We start from the raw sequence: 16,116 nt of genomic DNA on the forward strand, positions 1-16,116 counted from the left end.
GCCCTGGCGCATTGTATTTTTGGTTATACCCCTTTGTGGATAAAACACAATTATTACAGCCTGTTTTCTTTTTCTAACCCGAGATCTTATGTTTGTGTACACACTCAAGTCTTAAATGCAGATATTTTTGTTAACTTTCCTTACCACTCAACCTCTTATAAAGCCCAAGTTTAATTATTTGCAGTACTTAACATGATTACAAGGGGAGTTTTGAAGACATTATTGGTCACTATAGACTTAGTTCATGAGATGCCATTCCACAGAACCTGATAATTTTAGATCATAAATATCGTATAGCATAATCTGTCCTCCTGACCCTTTGCTAATTTTAGTTACAAGAAACAATTTAGTATGTATAATGAAGGAAACTGTCTTGTAATTTTGACATTTAGTCGAATATCAAGTCTCCCATTATGCATTGTTTCCAGGGTGGAACATGCAATAGGGCCACTTGACTCTGCCCCTTTGCAGATGATGGTCCATTAGCCATGTGAAAGCATGTAGGGTTCACTCTTCCACTTGAATGCACAGTACACCTACCGATACTGCTTGCCAGAAGGTGGGAAGCAGATGCTATTAAATTTAATCCCCCCCTGACACCTGCACTATTTTGTGGCTTTATGTCCAGTATAGCTAGACCTTCTGAAGGGAACACCACACTTGAATGCATACACTGCTTTTAAAAATGAATGTTTTTATAAGATTAAAAAATAAACAAAACCAAAACAAAAAAAAAAAAACCTTTGAGGTTTAAGTAAAACACGAATAGTGCAACTCCAAGAATAGGGACATAGTATCAACCTACCAAAGTAAAATTAGAATAATTTTAATATTGAACTTTCTAATTCAATATATCCTCAAGAGAGCCTATGTGTAATCCAAATTTATGTACAATTTTATGTACATTTCTATTTCACACAAAATGGATCGCTGCTCAGTTAGTATATTTTTTTTTCTTCCCTACAAAAGAAAAAACAAAAAACATTTTGTACACCAAAAGACTGATACTCGTGGCATGTTATGCAGCTCTGGGAAAAATTGATCTTGTGCAAGTCTTAAAAAGAGCTTAGGCGATTGTGTTCACTAAGAGCTTTTTGAGCAGTATTAGGTCTCAAATAGCTTGTTAAAAGCCGTTCCAACTTCAGAAATCATGTCGCTTGTGGTCATTGAGCGTCCATGTTTTTGAAATGCTTGGTGGTTGCATTGTCTTGTGAGAGAACAGGCTCCAAAGGCGGCCACAAGGAAAGGATTCTGACTGAATAGACAAAAAGAGAAATGGTTTAGAGTACAGCTCCCTGTCACTATGGCAACTGGTCTATAAAAAGCGTAGGGTTAAGCTACTAAACAAATGCTTTAATTAAGGTTTACACATGAAGCAAATTGTGGCGAAAGCGAGATCAGTACCTATGATGCCATTACAGAGTGCAAAAATGAAGCTCTAACAAAAAATACTTTTGGTTGTGGAAACACTTGTCACACAGAAACCACAGTGTAGCAGTTTCATATTCAATAACATACCCATTAATTTTTTCTGGCCCAGCTAGAAATGCCCAGTGTACCAATACACCAAGGGAGCCAGACAGCAGGTCTCCCTGTCCTCCACAGCGGCGACTGCTGCCTTCATGACTGCACACTAACACTGCAATAGGACAATAAGGAAGGATTTGTGACCAAATATAATGCATATTTAGAGAAAACCAGCACTACCATCTGCACATGCAAAATACTATTATAGGTTTAGCATAACATACACAATTTTCTTTTCATTAATACTTGTGAAAAATAAAAGGACACCTTTGAATTCTATGGTTTTACATTTCAGGACAAAATAAAAATCTGTTCCTTAAGTAGAAGATAGGTGCTGCTAATCAAATGCCTCTTGATTCTTTGAATTGATCATCGGCAAGCGTGACCTCCTCTATAAAAGCCGAAGTTTTTGCCCATCAATCTGGGATGGGTTCCAAGGCCACTTCAAAACAATTTAAAGTACATCATTTTACAGTATGAAAGATTATTCAGAAGAAAGCATTCTAGACAGTTGCCAATCCTCCCAGGAGTGGACATCCCGGGAATGGTCAGACCATGCTATTCTCAGAGATACTGCAAAAAACCATAGGAGTTACATATAAGACTCTACAGGCCTGAGAGTACAATTAGAAAAAGACTGAACAATTATAGTTTGTTTGGAAGGGTTGCCAGGAGAAGGCCTCTTCTCTCTACATAAGATGTATTTAGTTTTTCACGCATGGCTTCTCCCATTTGGCTTTATTTTTGTAGAACAAATCAGGACAGTTGTAATATGGCATGTGATTTTTTTCATCTGAGGTTGCATTTACCTAATTTTTAGGCCTGCTGAGGAACAGATGATTGTTATTATGTCCCAATATGTTAAACCATATTCAAAGAGGGTGTACTTTCTTTTTCCCACGACTAAGTGCAAAAAGGAAATGTGGGATGGGAATTACAAAACAAGTCTGGACTGTAATAACGAAGTTAATTAGTATAAGGCTGGTTACTTCTTCTATAGTTGCATTAAATACCACTTATTACTAAAGCAAGTGAAATTCAAGCGCAAACCTCTCCCCCTGGCTGATGGCTCTTGTGGTGTATTTCTGTGTAGAGAGCTCTGTCCACAGTATTAGCAAACTCAGTGTTTATTAAGCAATTGCCTACCAAGGTCCCATCTCACACCAACCTTTGTCTCCATCTGAAATGAGGTCACGTTCTCCTTTCTGAACAATGGTTATATTCCCCATCGCTTGACTGAGTCTTAAAACACTTCCGTGCTGGTCGTTGCTGTCCACGGGTTCTGTGAGCTGGAGTGTTATGGTTAACAAACACGTCACACTATAGTAGACAATATGTGGTACCTCCATGTTTTAAGTATACTTTCTGCATTCTAAAAATTACACATTTTAGCTGTTCCAAGGAATATACACGTTTCAATAAGTTTCTATGTGAATACCGATCATTTTGTTAGTCGATGAGGACATTAAAACATCCACAAAATATGAGGTTTTATGCTACCTTAGTTTGTTAAACAGAGGACACAAAAACACCAGTTTCTAAATGATTAAATCCACTCTTTATCAACACATCTAGTAAACTGTATTAGGAATAGCACCACTAGCCCAATACAAGTGTAAACTGTTGGGAGCATTTAATTATTCTGTCCACTAGGGACAGGTTAAGGTTAAGCCTGCCCTACCTAAAGCATCCTTATCTTTGTGGGAATTAAACCGTTTATGTAAAAATGTTGACTAATTCTTAAAATTCAACTGCCTCAGGTAGCAGGATTCATTCTACTAGCACAGCGAGTGTACACGTTACCATAGCTTCATAAAGCCTGCTGAACTCCATAAAGTTTGGGGTGAGCACAGCTCTCTGGTAGCCTTGAATAATGGCAGGATGCTGGGCAATAAGCCAAAGTCCATCCTAAAACGGCAGGAAACACCAGGTTACAGAGGACATAACAGTGAAGTCACAACAAAGAGCGCCCCTGCAGGATACTTACTGCATCAATTACAATTGGAATGCCTTTAGACTTGGCCTTTTCAATAATGCCCTAGAAGTAAAAAAAAAAAAAAAAAAAAAAAAAAAAAAAATAGTAAGATTGGTTACATTAGATGAAATGCATTTGAGTCTCCTAAGGGCACACAGACATTTATTCAATGTCAAAACAAAAGGTTAATATACTGTTTAATTCATTGCTTTAAAACAAAGATGCATCAAATGTGGCATTATAACATCTTCTAAAAACAAACCTAAACAGTTTGGCTTCATTGCTGCATTTTGTCTTGCTGCACGGTATAGTAATTATAGTTACAGGTCATTAAGTAAACCAAAACTGGCGTATAACTGCATAACATTGCTCCCGTTTACATGTGTTAATGTTAATCTAAGCTATACCTATTGCAGGACATGTTAGGACTTTTTGCCACAGGAGCTCGATGGGTCAGTCTACTACTTGCAGGTGAGTTGACCATTCCAGCTCTGGATTCACTTCCTAAGTCATAATGTGTAGTGAATATACCTATTTATAAATGTACCATGATCTATAACCCACAACAAAGTCTGAAAGTCTTCTCTTCTGAATACACAACCAATGAATGTAAATACATAGTCAGGTACCCATGGCTGCTAAGCCCATCTGGCTGAATTCTATAAATTTGACCTGAATGTGAACAAACAGACCCAAAACTGACAGTATAAAAGTATACTTTATATACGTATAAACATTGTTAGCTTTCTAAAGGATGTAAGAATATCTTCACGATGACTTGTGAAGTTGGGCCAGTAGCATGTGAAGCCAACATGAGAAACATGTTAAATGTTATTTCTACTTAATTATTTCTCCAAACTTAAAGGTTGCAAGCAAACAACAGTTTTATATGCAGAGTTGTGGCACTATATCCTGGAAAGCGATGTAAGAGTGGCTGTTGTAAGACACACAATGTCCTCTGATGGTCTACCTACAATGATAGAATTATGGTGGTAACATCTTAGCACCTGAATCGCCTCACTAACTTCCTCTCCTCTAATTCCCTCCTTGACCCTCTACAGTCTGGTTTCAAACCCCTTCACTCTACTGAAACAGCTCTAACAAAAGTCTCCAATGACTTGCTTTCTGCCAAAGCAAAAGGTCACTGCTCTATTCTAATTCTACTGGATCTCTCTGCTGCTTTCGATACTGTTGATCACCACGTTCTTCTAGACTCACTTGCTTCTATAGGCATTCGAGATACAGCTCTCTCCTGGATCTCCTCATATCTGTCTAACAGTTCCTTCTCTGTCAACTTCTCAGGCAAGACATCATCACCCCTTCCACTTTCGGTTGGTGTCCCCCAAGGTTCAGTCCTTGGCCCTCTGCTGTTCTCTCTTTATACTTCCTCTCTTGGCAAACTAATCAACTCATTTGGCCTCCAGTATCACCTATATGCAGATGATACCCAAATCTACCTGTCTTCTCCTGATCTCTCTCCATCTCTCCTGTCCCGTATTACCAATTGCTTGTCTGCTATTTCTTCATGGATGTCACAACACTACCTGAAACTTAATCTTTCTAAAACTGAACTCATTATCTTCCCTCCCTCCATCTCCACTCCACTACCTGAATTCTCTATCACCATTAACAACACGACTATCTCTCCTACTAACCAGGCCCGATGCCTTGGGGTCATCCTTGACTCAAACCTCTCCTTCATCCCTCACATTCAGTCCCTCGCCAGATCCTGCCGCTTGCACCTAAAAAACATCTCTCGTATCCGCCCATTCCTCACCCAAGAATCCACAAAAACCCTGGTTCATTCCCTTATCATTTCCCGTCTTGACTACTGCAACACTCTTCTGGTTGGCACTCCACTGTCTCGACTCTCTCCTCTACAGTCTATCCTAAATGCCGCTGCTAGGCTCATCTTCCTTGCACGTCGCTCCTCTTCTGCTTCCCCCCTCTGTGAATCCCTTCACTGGCTCCCAATTACCTTTAGAATTAAATTTAAGATCCTGGTACTGACATATAAGGCCATCCATAATACTGCTCCTCTGTACATTTCTGACCTCATTAGCAAATACTCTCCTACTTGATCCCTACGTTCCTCCCATAGGCTAAGGCTCTCCTCCTCACTCATCACCTCTTCCTTTTCCCGTACAAGATTTCACTCGAGCTGCCCCATATCTCTGGAATCTACTCCCAAGGAACCTTCAGCATTCACCCTCCCTCCCGACATTCAAGAAACATCTAAAAACCCACTTCTTCAGAGAAGCATACCATCTTAGTTGCTAGAACTTCCTTGTCATCGATACAACCACCACACTACCTCTCACCCTTTCTCTGTGCCTTATGTTTGTCACCCCATTTCCCTCTAGATTGTAAGCTTGCGAGCAGGGCTCTCTCCACCAAGTGTATCGGTTTGTCTTAGTCTGTCAATTCTTGTCATATCCCTTGAATTTATGTATTGTATTAAGCGCTGCGTAAACTGTTGGCGCTATATAAATAAAGGATAATAATAATAATAATAATAATAATACCTGAATGAGAAATGTCACCAAGTACTCTCAACAAACTAGTCTTTGACAAATACCTTAGCAGTTTCCAGGATGGACTCATCTCTTCCCAACCCTGGTCCTATTACAACGGTGTGCATTCTTGGGAGCCATTTTTCAATCTCAGAAACAGCATTTGGATGGTCACTGTTTAAACAGCAATAATGTTAGACATCAGCAAGAAACATGCGCCACATTTTAAGACCCTGTTAGCAAGCTGTTTTTTTATGTTCTCTCTAGCCAACAGGTATTGTATTGTGCCAAATCACACCAGAACTGACAACCATATACTAATCACATTAACAAAACAAAGTATAATAATTCTGGCTACTAGATATTTCCTCGATACCCAGCAATTGTTGTAAAAAGTACTTACAGAACTGGATGTACAATTAGCTCCGGACTGTATGACTTTATAACAGTTGCAGCTTCTTTGGTACAAAACACGTGGGATAAATCTGCCCCCTGAAAAACAGTATAATGTCAGCAGACTGGACCGCACTCGCAAACACGTGCCACAACCTGGATTAGCATCAAATGGTAACAATACAGAATTTTTCTAACAAGAGACACATTTTGGTTTTATTTCGTTTTTACGTTGCTCATTACAAATGCATAACAGTTTACGACAGATACACCTCAATAAATGACTGGCTTCGTCGGATAAGCGTTTACCTGCTATAAGAACATATAACCCGCCTGAGCAGAGTCATCCTAGAAAAATATTGCTGCCAGCTGTGGGGAGGGGAACTACATATTTTTAAAAGTGGTTATTCCAAACTTATTTGGGGGGACATTACATAAAGTGCAGACAATATACATTTTATTTATAATATTTATAGAAATAAGACCTATTTCTAGGTTATGTCAGGAATAGCATGTGATCTGCGTACGAACCTGGTTGTATATGTACTTACCACTTTAAGAGCTGAAATAGCTGCAAAGTATGGAGCTCCAGTGTATCTGCCAACAAACGGTATATGTCAAGGTCTTTGCTGTAACCTTGTGCTGCTGTCACAACTAGTATGTCATACTAAAAATTATCAGACATATTAATAGTTACATATAAAAAACAATTCTACTGTCAAGTGGCAGAAGGGATGCAGTTACCATAGTAACCTATTAGGCCTAGGGTGACAGCCAGAGGAATATTCCCACTGACTGCTCCACTTTTAGCGGTTTGTACCACAATATTTCACGTATAATCCCCCCTAGGATGTTCCAAAACCTCTTATTAATAATATTAATACGTATCTTTCCAAATCACATTTTTTTTTTTTTTTTTTTTTTAGATGTGCTGATTAATTTTATATATTAGGTTACATTATGTCAGGCCGCAAGAAGGGGTTGTAACAATATAACCAACTGCAAAAGAAGGCAACAGCAAGCTGGGTAGTATAGCTTGAGGCATTAGAAGCAAAACGAGGGAAAGGGGATCGGATTCTACAATCTACAAGAAGGAAGTATTTTCTCTCTCTCAAAGGAGGTGAAATGTTAGACAGAAGGTCAAAGTCTAAAGCTAGACTGTCAGACGCTTACATTATATATTGGCAGATAAGCCAACAATTTTAGGTTAAAGAGAACGTACACCTCAGAAACCCGTTTGTACCATGGCCGGATTGGGGGGCAATGAGACAGACTCATCTTAAGGAGAAGTCACTTAATTTTGCATAAAATATATACGGGACAAACTTAATGCTATCCGTAATACAAAGATAAGACCGACTAAAAGGGAGGTTTTTACAACCGGGCAAAAAATGGGCAGCCTGGATGGGTGAATAGAAAAAGGAGATAAAACTTTTAATAGACCTAAGTTAAAACCGGGTGTATACCGTCTGTAGAAACCAGTAAATCAGGGATATAATATCCTTCATTGTAGCAGAGAAGCCACAGTATACGTGGAATTCCTGGATGGGCAGAATGATTCTATGTTTTTCCCTTTGGTGTAGTTCAGGGGAAGGTTGTCTGACCTTTCTACCCTGTGTGGGCGAGTCAGGCTTGACCCTTTTTCACAAGCGATTACAACGTATACAGCATCTACTCACTCTTGACATCCCCCAACGATGCCTATCTTCCCATCCTGTCCTTTGTGCTTTTTTGAAGTAAGAGGTGGTATAACATTCCTCACCAGCTGAAAAATGTTCTCCATGTCCTTAGCGGGGCGAGTCGGTCGTAGAGAGAACGATCTCTCTAAAACTGAGCAGAAAAAAAGTTTCAACATTAACATCATGATCCCACCGAGCTTTGAAGTTACAGGAGCATTCCTGCTTATCATCCCCCCCCCATAGTGACACCGAAACACTACAGCAAAACAGATCAGAACTGGCAAGGTCCATAGGTTTTACCTCCATCAGTACCAGAAGGAGAGAATAGGGTTGAGTTTTATTTTTAAGTACCTTTTCACTTATATATTTGCTAGCCAATTGGCTAGAACATTGTAAAGGTGAAAAGTAACCCCCTCTTGTCATTTTTCAATGGCAGATGCCCTTTAAAATGTATAACAAAATTTGTATGCATAAGAACGAAGGAATAGCATAGAGAAAATCAAAGACTGCTCACATCCCTCTAATAAATTGAAAGCACAACCAGATTAAGTCTGATGTCAATAGGATTTAACATGGGGAAACATGTGAAGGGTTAAAGCACACTGGGAGAACATCTGAAATAGAGAAGAAACATTATTAGAAGTTACATTCGCTCACATTTTATAATTTTGTAAATCTTTTCAGAATTCAATGACCATCAGTTACATGGTAACATCAAAAGCGTATGCTAAATAATAAAGGAGGTTTGTAGGACAGTTACTCACACAATGTAAGTGTTGCCCAAAGTCTTTGCTGCCACAGACACTGGAGAACTTCAAGCAAACTGCACATAAAAGTTGCCCAAGTTTTAAACCCTGCACTGATGCCATGTCACATACCAGATCAACTCAAAGAAAGGTAAGGAGGCAGCACGGGAGGATCCGCTGCCACACACAGAAGCGAGTGTGCAACAGCAAACCGAAACAGGACTCTCTACCTCCCCATATTCTACACACTGTGTATTCCAAGAGAAAATCATTCTGTATTGCACAATGTGCTGTATTTTTAAAGGGAAAACGGACATTTTAAACACACAGCTCAAGAGCTGATTCAATCTTGCCTGTAACATACCCGGATGATTTATGGATGGCGTAGGTTAGTGGATAATTCTGCAACTGTGAGACGAGACCGCGTCATCCACACCAATGAAGCCACTATTTATTTTGAGACATCAACCTTCTCTAAAGGTAGGATTAAAGGAAAACAGCGAAAATATGCATTTCCATTACATGGACTTTTTGTGTTATACCTATAGGAGAAGAAAAAGCAGATGTAGCCGTGTTAAAGGGCATTGTGTATGCTCGGAGATTGGACCTGTGAGGAGGGCTAGCATGGCTGGAGGCTGCCGTCTGAGAAGCAGAAGAGATGCCGCTAAGCATTTGTCCCAACATCTGTAACATCTGGATTTCTCGCGTGTGCTCTGCTTCCCGGCGCTTTTCCTCAATCTGCAGTCTCTGCTCCTCGTATTTGTAAAACTTCTCCTCCGCGTCCATGCTCTGCTGTAGGAAGCGCTCCATCATTGCGTCCAGGGCTACGCTGCAATGGTGCTTCTTGGATTTCTTGAGATGTGGAACGTGTGGGTTTATGTTGGACTGAATAGGTTTATAGCCTGTGATGGAAAGTAAATAAGATGCACTCTATTAGGTACCAAATAAAGTGTGGAAAATAGAAGTATTTGTAGCGGGATGAATGGAAATCAAATCATGAGGTACATGGCCTTCCAGCCATTAGCTTCCATGCAGCATCAGGTTCTAACCTTTGAGACGGTATGTGAAGATCTCCATATGGCACCAGTGAGTACGTTCAGTTTTCTGCTGCCCTGCATGTAATCAGCATCATTCAGCTCTCTTTCTGCATGGCTGAGCACATCTCTTAAGTACTGAACTTAAAATACACTGGATCTTCTCACGGACTTGGGGAAAATGCCTCTGGTGCCACCAAGTGTTTCAATGATGCAATCAAGGTCGTTTTAGCATATTAAGTAAAATGTACCTGCCAATGATGGACTCTTATAAAAGATTCATTCTGTAGGGCAGCATTAGAATGAATAGAGCCCTGCAGTAAACACGCTCCAGAAGGATCTGTTGCCATGTGTGTGTATGGTATATATCCCAATAAAATATTCATTATAGATAATAAATGGTACAGGGAGGGCTCCAAGCGTTCTAGAGAGTATAATGATTGCATCATTTCTCAATCTAGATGAGATTGGGACCCCTTTACTGCCCCATTCTGGGGACTTGCAGCTCCAATGCTTTTTTCTTTAGCTTCCATCTAGTTATTTTAAAAGCAAGGTTCGGGGTCTCACAATACGTCACACATTACTAGAGTGTAACTCAAAGCATTAGAGTGCGAGCAGTGATGTTACCCCTAGGAAGGGAATGGCTCCCCAGGTGACTATACCCAGAGGCAGCCGGTGGCCCGTCACAGTGACGGGGGGAGGGGTGTATAGGCTACCGGGGTGTGCACTCACCATCATTGGGCGGCACTGGGATGGCGAAGCTGGTGCCTTCCTCCACTTTGATGGGGCGCTCGGTGTAACAGGAGGCGCCCTCCCCTGAGTCCTCGGTGAAGTTATCTTGGGACGACTCGGGGCCCCCCTCCCCGGCAGGTTCCTCCTCGTCCTCCATCTCCTCCTCCTCTTCCCTGGTGTCCTGGCGCAGCTCCTCCAAGCAGGGGGGCTGAAGCAGTAGGATACCGGGCGGATCTGGCAGTGGTACACAGGCCGGTTCCCCGCTGATAGCCGGTGCTGGCCGGTTGCTGAGGATCCTGTCCATCTCATCGTAGTAGCGGCAGACATTGCGGGCGTGCCCGTTCTTGTGGAAGGCCTCCCGGGCCTGGTAGTACTGGCGCTTCAGACCCTTGATGCGAATCCGACACTGCTCAGGGGTGCGATGAAAGCCCAGCTCTCTGAGCCTGCCAGCTACGTCCCGGTACACATGGCTGTTGCGGAAATTACCGTCCAGAGCATACTGCACGTCCGCCTCCCCCCAGATGTTCAGCAGGGCACGGGTCTCTAGGTCCGACCACAGGAAGCCCCGGGTGCTGGTGATCAGCTTCTGCACACTCACTGACATCCTGCCGGCCACCGGTATCTTGTCACTAACTGGGCTCACCGAGCTGCACCGGGGGGGCGCCTTACTCACTGACACTTCCCCATCTCTATTGTACCCGGGCCCTGCCAGCCGTACTGAAGAAAGCGGCTGCCCGTTGCAGTCATGCCAGACACAAAGCCGGAGCGGCGGCGGCGGCAGCGGGGAGGCACACACGCCCACACAGTGTCCGGGCGAGCCGGTCTCACAGCGCAGCGAGGCGGTTGCGAGGGGCACGGCCAGGACTCATGCGGCTCTGTATAGGCAGCATACATACGGCTCAAACCCTCGCGTAATACTAACAATCCATTTTGTAAATGTTATCATTTCTCAATAAAGCTTCATGGAATCAAAACATCACAACAGGATAAAAAAAAAACCATAACAACAAGGGAGCCAAGTGCACGCGCAGACATAACGTCATCAATCTGTGTTTAGACTGTCTTATGGCGGGTGTGAACCTTACCGGCCCGGCCCATTCATAGACAGCAGATGTCATACCCCACAAACATGGTACACCCTATGACTCCCAGCCAGCTTTCAGTTGGACACGGACTAGTTTAGGATTTTGAGAGAGGTAATACGAAAACAGCTATTTTTACATTCCCTTTTAATTTGAGAAAATTCCAAACATTTGAAGTAGTCGCAACCATTGCTATATTTAGCAATGTCCAGACCCCTACAGACTCAACACAATAAGTCATCAATATTTGCTATATTTAGCTTTCATGCACAACTGCCAATAATGGATTTGGTTCAATACAAAATGAATTGAGTGTCATGTTCCTTTTCATCCCATGGCGGCTGGGATCAGCAATGCTCCCATCCGCACCTTACCCAGACCGACGCACTGTTGTGACGAGATCAGCAAAGTGACATAACAGTTCTGCAGCGCGACCGTCAGGGAGCACGTCAACTTTTAGATTACCAAAAATAATTGAAAATGTAAGCAACGGTACTTTAAAATATCGTCTATTAGACCACTTGGTAATGTATACCTTTCAGCAACAGAATTATGCAATCGCCCAATGTTAATCAAAATCTCAAGCTCTATAAGTAAATTATCAGATATTTGGCTACTCTTTTACCCAGGGCAAAAATATAAATATGATACTCATAACTTGACGTAGCGTTAGATAAGAACCATCTAGTCCACCTATTTTTCCTGCCGTAAATACTCAGACCTTAATCCGTTCTTCGTTTCAGTTTTGGTCTATTCGTTTTTGGACAATTTTCGTTTCCTGCCCTTTTGGTTTGGATGAAATTCTGAGAATTTTTTTTTGTCCTTCACTCATTCTCAAAGTCTACCTGGCAGATGAAATTCAATGTAGACAAATGTAAAGTCATGCACTTCGGGGTAGCGAATGCACAAGCAACCTACACCCTAAACGGTAGTGAATTAGGGGTAATGATAAATGAGAAGGATTTGGGAATTGTTATAGACAACAAACTAGGCAACAATGTGCAGTGTCAGTCTGCGGTTGCTAAGGCCAGTAAGGTATTGTCGTGTATAAAAAGGGGCATCAAGTCACGGAATAAAGATATAATTTTGCCTCTGTATAAATCAATGGTAAGGCCGCACCTTGAATATACTGTGCAATTTTGGGCACCTTTTCTAAAGAAGGATATCATAGCACTAGAAAGGGTGCAGAGGCGGGCTACAAAATTAATAAAAGGAATGGAGCACTATAGTTATGAAGAAAGGTTAATTAATTTAAATCTGTTTAGTTATTTAGGGGATATGATAACATTATATAAATATATTCGGGGCCAATACAAACCATTGTGTGGAAATCTGTTCATAAATAGGACTATGCATAGGACACGTGGTCATGCATTTAGACTGGAAGAAAGGAGATTTAGACTAAAGCAGAGGAAAGGGTTTTTTACAGTAAGGACAATAAGGATGTGGAATTCTCTGCCTGCAGAGGTAGTTTTATCAGAGTCTGTACAGACGTTTAAACTGCAACTGGATGGATACCTGGACAAACATAATATTCGGGGATATAATCTTTAATTATGGGGAAACAGCTTATTGATCCAAGGAGGAATCTGACTGCCGTTTTGGGGTCAAGAAGGAATTTTTTTCCCTGGTTAGTGCAAAATTGGAAAGAGCGAAACCGGGGTTTTTTGCCTTCTTTTGGATCAACCGCAACAAATTAACAGATATAGGAAAGGCTGAACTTGATGGACGCATGTCTTTTTTCAGCCTATGTAACTATGTAATACCTCCCTTCTCTGCCAAGTGCTTCCATGTTCCTGTCTCATTTTCTGCTGCTTCTTGTTCTTTCTGGCATCAGCTCCGTTATTCAGATACTTCTGGAAATAGGCGGAGCCAACTCACACACCCTGTCCCCAATTGGAGGAAAGGGGGGGGCTGTCTCCGTGGTACGCACTGTGACTCCACCCTTTTGCAGAAGTACTCCAAGAAGACAGAATAATGCAGACGGATTCAACGAGAAAAAGAGGTAAAGAAACTGTGTCCAATATTCTGGCCTCTTGGAGCACTTCCACATAAGGACAGAGCCATGGCGCGCACCACGGGGACAACCTCTCCCCCGATCCTCCAATCAGGGGAGACTGTGTGCGCGGAGGCTCTCCCCTTTTGTGTAAGTGCTCTGGGAGACCTGGTTAACGGAGCTGATAACGGGGAGAGGCGGACAAAAAAAGAAGACAGAAGAACAAGAGGTTGCAAGAGAATATGCATAACTGGGGAAAAGAAGATGGGGACACGGAAGCGCTTGGGCTTGGGCAATTTTAACTCTGTGTGTATTCACTAACTTGGGAGACTGCAGGCAAGATGAATATTTAAACTCTGTCCTAAAGCCATATGAGTCCTTGATGCACGAAAAGACTAACATTTCATAATCATAATAATGTCAGACAGTTGAAATGTTCAAATTCCAGGGCTAGTAAATGCACCTATACATCTTCCTTTACCTTTGAAACAGTTCCATTATCCTGTAAATCATTATTAGAATTGAAAGTAACATGAAATTTGTAGATTTCATACCAAAAGCAGGCTTGCTAGAACTTATCTTCCATTGAGGTGCCAAACCTATTCCTGATCTGTGCCCAAGGGTCTGCCTTATTGTATGGTTTCTCTTCACATACAGCCCAACCTATGTCAGATACCTCTCTAGTCTAAATAATAACATTAATTATTAAAGTAAATAAAATAATGCTATTTCCCCCTTCTGTTCCATATACTTGGAACAGTGTTTTTGCTGTCTAGGGCTATTTGTAGAACAAATCAAGTGCCAACCAATATGCAATAAGTTATTGATATGGCTGCAATGAGAGCCTTTGAGGATTGCTTGTATTTATATTATAAGGTAGCAGGTAGTGGTTTATTCATTATTTCAAATAATTAGGATTAAAGCAGCAGATTCCAATTATAAATCGTTGCAGACAGTAGTAGTGAATGAGAATCGAGGCGCTGAGCTGCACCTTCGCCCAGTAGTTTCCTACTTTGATTCAAGTTGCTATATTAAACGCAGCTGCCAGGGAGGTACCTGCTTCCTGTAGACAGTACAGCAAAATAGCAGCTAAGACCCCCGTAGTGGCCACTGCTACCCAGGCACTGAGGGAGCCGAAGACCGCCATGCCCTGTCCACCACCTCTTACCTAACGCTGCGCACCGAGCACCGATCATTGGTGGAACTTCCGGGAGGACGAACTGACAACAGCCTTCATCCAGCTAACTGACAGCAGACATAGCCAATCAGAAAGCTACGCTCTTCCCACTACACGAAAACAAGCCTCGGAAGCGTTACAGTGATCGTTCAAAATTGTCTCTAACGCAGGGGCCATTTAAATGGAGCCAGTTCCTAGGAGCGCATAGAATGGTGGTGTTCATGCAAATTAAACTCTACGCACTCTATACGTCTACTGCTGGTCCGTGTTACCTCTCGTGTTTAACACTCTCCAATTCAAAACAGACAAGGAATTGCTTTTTACTATCATTTCCACAAGTGACAGTTCGCGAGGCTAATGAACTGTGTTAGATCTGTGTAGGGACTCCTGAGCGGCGGACGCCATAAGGCGATGCGGAGTTCTTAAATTATTTGAATGCCCTATATATGGATTTGCCAGAGCTAGTTAGCTGCATTATGGTAATTTATCCGAAATGGTAATCCCACTCTGTGTGCCCAGTGTAAATAATGTTTCTGATGCCCCCCAAATCCTTAGTCTTCTTCTGTAAAATACCGAATGTAATACCGGGCTCTGATCACCCAAAGGCAAGCAGGCAGCAGCTATAAATATATATATATCAAACGTCCCGTGCGGGTGTTAATAGGCCTCCGTATGCTGTGCTGCCATCTAGTGGTGATTTTCTGTTGTATATTTACAGGTTTTTAGCTACCTATATCTTGTGCCTGTCGACCTATCATTTTAAGTGTATTATCTAATCCAGGGCTGGATTGCGGATGACTAAGGCACGTTAAATCAGGGCTGCCAATTGAAGGCTGCCGACTTCTGCCTGTTACATTTTCATGGTCAGACTCAGCGAGACCCGGTCTGCCACTCATCTGTCATCGTAGGTGTTAGTGCTGACACCCACTGGAAGTTCACTCCAGCCTTGCTGAACTCTCCCATTGCCCCTCCTGCTGGCAAATCGCACATATTACATAGCTAGGCTATGGAGCCCTGTTTGCTGTTCAGTACAGATCAGGAAAAAGAGATGGAGAAACAAAGCATTTTTCCTTTTCCAAAAAATAGGAGAAAATTACATATAAATGTCAATCTACTAATTAAATAAAAAAAATATATTTTTTTTTGGGAGCCCAGTGATGTCACCATGACTTCCCTAGCATCAAAAATGTGTATGAGAGGCCCCCAAAGGGATCTCGAGGCATACTGCACTGGGGACAGTCCAAAGAGAAAAACAATAACAG

The 16,116-nt window shown here is 41.9% G+C and overlaps 1 protein-coding gene across 4 annotated transcripts; it reads right to left on the minus strand.

The window, feature by feature from the left end:
* Positions 1 to 807: 807 nt before the first annotated feature.
* On the minus strand, positions 808 to 14,952 carry NAXD (NAD(P)HX dehydratase). Of its 4 annotated transcripts, XM_053455259.1 has the most exons (11): positions 10,600 to 11,207; positions 9,376 to 9,735; positions 8,088 to 8,238; positions 6,960 to 7,005; positions 6,419 to 6,507; positions 6,081 to 6,189; positions 3,515 to 3,565; positions 3,331 to 3,435; positions 2,696 to 2,816; positions 1,519 to 1,639; positions 808 to 1,255 (listed from the first exon to the last, which is right to left on the minus strand). In XM_053455259.1, the coding sequence occupies exons 1-11, from the start codon at positions 11,201 to 11,203 to the stop codon at positions 1,105 to 1,107; spliced, it is 1,908 nt and encodes a 635-aa protein (XP_053311234.1). In that variant the 5' UTR covers positions 11,204 to 11,207; the 3' UTR covers positions 808 to 1,104. The 4 variants fall into 4 exon arrangements, with proteins under 4 accessions (XP_053311234.1, XP_053311236.1, XP_053311235.1 ...); XM_053455261.1 differs by lacking the exons at positions 9,376 to 9,735; positions 10,600 to 11,207 and adding an exon at positions 14,846 to 14,952; XM_053455260.1 differs by lacking the exons at positions 9,376 to 9,735; positions 10,600 to 11,207 and adding an exon at positions 14,734 to 14,836.
* Between the last annotated feature and the right edge of the window lie 1,164 nt (positions 14,953 to 16,116).

The sequence above is a fragment of the Spea bombifrons genome, chromosome 2 (assembly GCF_027358695.1).
Source record: "Spea bombifrons isolate aSpeBom1 chromosome 2, aSpeBom1.2.pri, whole genome shotgun sequence".
Classification (NCBI taxonomy): domain Eukaryota; kingdom Metazoa; phylum Chordata; class Amphibia; order Anura; family Pelobatidae; genus Spea; species Spea bombifrons.